The sequence below is a fragment of the Anopheles coustani genome, chromosome 2, assembly GCF_943734705.1.
Source record: "Anopheles coustani chromosome 2, idAnoCousDA_361_x.2, whole genome shotgun sequence".
NCBI classification, from domain to species: domain Eukaryota; kingdom Metazoa; phylum Arthropoda; class Insecta; order Diptera; family Culicidae; genus Anopheles; species Anopheles coustani.
In genome coordinates, this window is record NC_071289.1 from 1,003,888 (window position 1) to 1,006,231 (window position 2,344).

General features: G+C 56.0%; 1 protein-coding gene across 1 annotated transcript; it reads left to right on the forward strand.

The window, feature by feature from the left end:
• LOC131267367 (glucose dehydrogenase [FAD, quinone]-like) lies at positions 1-1,871 on the forward strand. Its single transcript, XM_058270232.1, has 2 exons — positions 1-787; positions 847-1,871. The coding sequence occupies exons 1-2, from the start codon at positions 1-3 to the stop codon at positions 1,869-1,871; spliced, it is 1,812 nt and encodes a 603-aa protein (XP_058126215.1).
• Positions 1,872-2,344: the final 473 nt, after the last annotated feature.

Sequence of the window (2,344 nt, forward strand, 5' to 3'; positions counted from 1 at the left end):
ATGCTGTCGGTGGCCCTTCTGGACCGCGAACGGCTCAAAGATCTGACGGAGATGCTCTCGGAGATCAACGATATTGACTATGGAAATCCGCAGCTGCACGATTCGTACGATTACGTGATCGTCGGAGCGGGACCGGCCGGGTGTGTGCTTGCCAATCGGCTCTCGGAGGATCCGTCCGTGTCGGTGTTGCTGCTTGAGATTGGCCGAGGTGAGCGTCCGGCCTTCTCGGAGCCACCCCTGCTCGGGCCTATGCTCGCATCGACGGACTACAACTTTGGGTACGTGACGGAACCGCAGAAGTACGGGTGCCTTGGGCTAACCGGACGTCGCTGTAACTGGGCGCATGGACGCGGTGTTGGAGGCTCGTCGATCATCAACAACGTCATCTACACGAGAGGCAATCGGCGAGACTTTGACAACTGGGCGCGAGCGGGGATGGAGGGTTGGAGCTGGGACGAGGTGCTTCCTTACTATCGGAAGATCGAGCGTGCGAATATTCGGGACTTCGAGAACAATGGTGCACACGGGAAGGACGGACGCGTGTCGGTGGAAGATTGTCCGTTCCGGTCGGATGTATCCAAGGCGTTCGTGGCAAGCGCAGCCGAGTCAGGATATCCCTACCTTGACTACAACGCTGGAGACAACCTGGGCGTTTCGTTCCTGCAAGCTCACACGAAGCGAGGACATCGTGTCACGGGAGGAACTACTTACCTGAAGGATGTCTACCACCGTCCCAACTTGCACGTTTCAACCCGCTCGTGGGTCATCAAGATCCTGTTCGACGAAGGTAAGATCTCCTTGGAAGACTTGAACGGCTCTAATCCAATCTCGTCTTTCTCAAAACAGCCAAGAAAGAAGCCGTTGGAGTTCGGTTCACGAAAAACAAACGGTACCACACGGTAAAGGCTCGGCGGGAACTGATCATCTCCGCCGGCGCCTTCGAAACGCCCAAGCTGCTGATGAACTCCGGCGTGGGACCAGCGGCGCACCTGGCACAGCACGGCATCAAGGTGCTCCAGGACCTCCCCGTGGGTCGCCGCATCTACGAGCACGGAGGTGTGTTCGGGCCGATCTTCATCGTGCGGAACGTGCCGGCGATCGAGCAAAACCTGATCAGCCTCGAGCAGGTCGTCACGCTGGACGAAATCTTGCGTTTCCGTAACGGAACCGGTCCGCTGACGTCGAACTCGATCGAGAGCCTGCTGTACGTGAAGTCGCCCGTAGCCGCCGACCCCGACCCGGACATGCCGGACGTCGAAGTGATGCAGTCGTTCACCTCATTCAGCTTCGACTCGTCGACCAGCACGCGCTTCGCCTACCATCTGCCGGACGCGCTGTTTCGCGAGTACTACGGACCGCTCGTCGGCACGCGCAACTTCATGTTCCTGCCGATGCTGCTCAAACCGCACACGGTCGGGCGGCTCGAGCTGAAGTCGCGCAACCCGTTCCACCATCCGCTGTTCCGCTATCAGTACTTCGAGGACGAGCGTGACGTGGAGGCGCTGGTGTACTCGATCAAGGAGGTGCTGCGCATCATGCAGGCCGAGCCTTTCCGGCGCCTTGGCGTTGAGCAGTACACGCGGCCAGTTCCGGGCTGCCAGCACCTGACGTTCAACTCGGACGACTATTGGCGGTGCCACGTGCGCACGCTGACCACTACCTTCGAGCACCAGGTGTCCACTTGTCGCATGGGCCCAGCGGGAGACCCGGAGGCGGTGGTCGATTCACGGTTGCGCGTTCGCGGCATCCGACGACTGAGGGTGGCCGACGTGAGCATCATTCCCGAGCCACCGAGCGCGCATACTTGTGCCATGAGTTACCTCATTGGAGAGAAAGCTGCCGACATGATCAAGGAAGACAATGGGTATTAAGTGGGATGAAAAGATGGGTTGCTTTAGAACTATGTTTACAATAGAAAATACGTAATGGATTTAGCCTCTCTCAGTTTAACATAGTCTTTCTTAAAGAGCCTTTAAGACATTACTATGTTTTGGCAAACACAAACTCAAAAAACGAGCAAATAAAGATAACTGAAGATAAAATATTACTCCTACCGTGAAGTTATTCCCATGGGATTCTTCTGAAGAGAACAATCTCGCGTCGAGGAAGATATCAACGTGCATATAAAATTGAAATTTTTGGTGAAAAACAAACACCAAAATCGCCTCCACGTTGATGTGAATGTGAATTCTAAATTGCCCATGTTCACACCATTAGAACGGCCACCGAAACTGTCCCCTTATCCTGCCTCCCACTTCAACAGGCGGCACACCCCACCCCCTCCCCGTTAGGGCCCTCCAAAACCTCGGTTTGAAGGACGGCTGTGAGAGCCTTCGGTTGTTTG

Excerpts from the sequence above, each read along its gene's own strand:
- LOC131267367 (XM_058270232.1), top strand. The coding sequence starts at position 1 with ATGCTGTCGGTGGCCCTTCTGGACCGCGAACGGCTCAAAGATCTGACG. Across the intron at positions 788-846 it reads CAAGATCCTGTTCGACGAAG|CCAAGAAAGAAGCCGTTGGA; the intron begins GTAAGATCTCCT and ends TTCTCAAAACAG.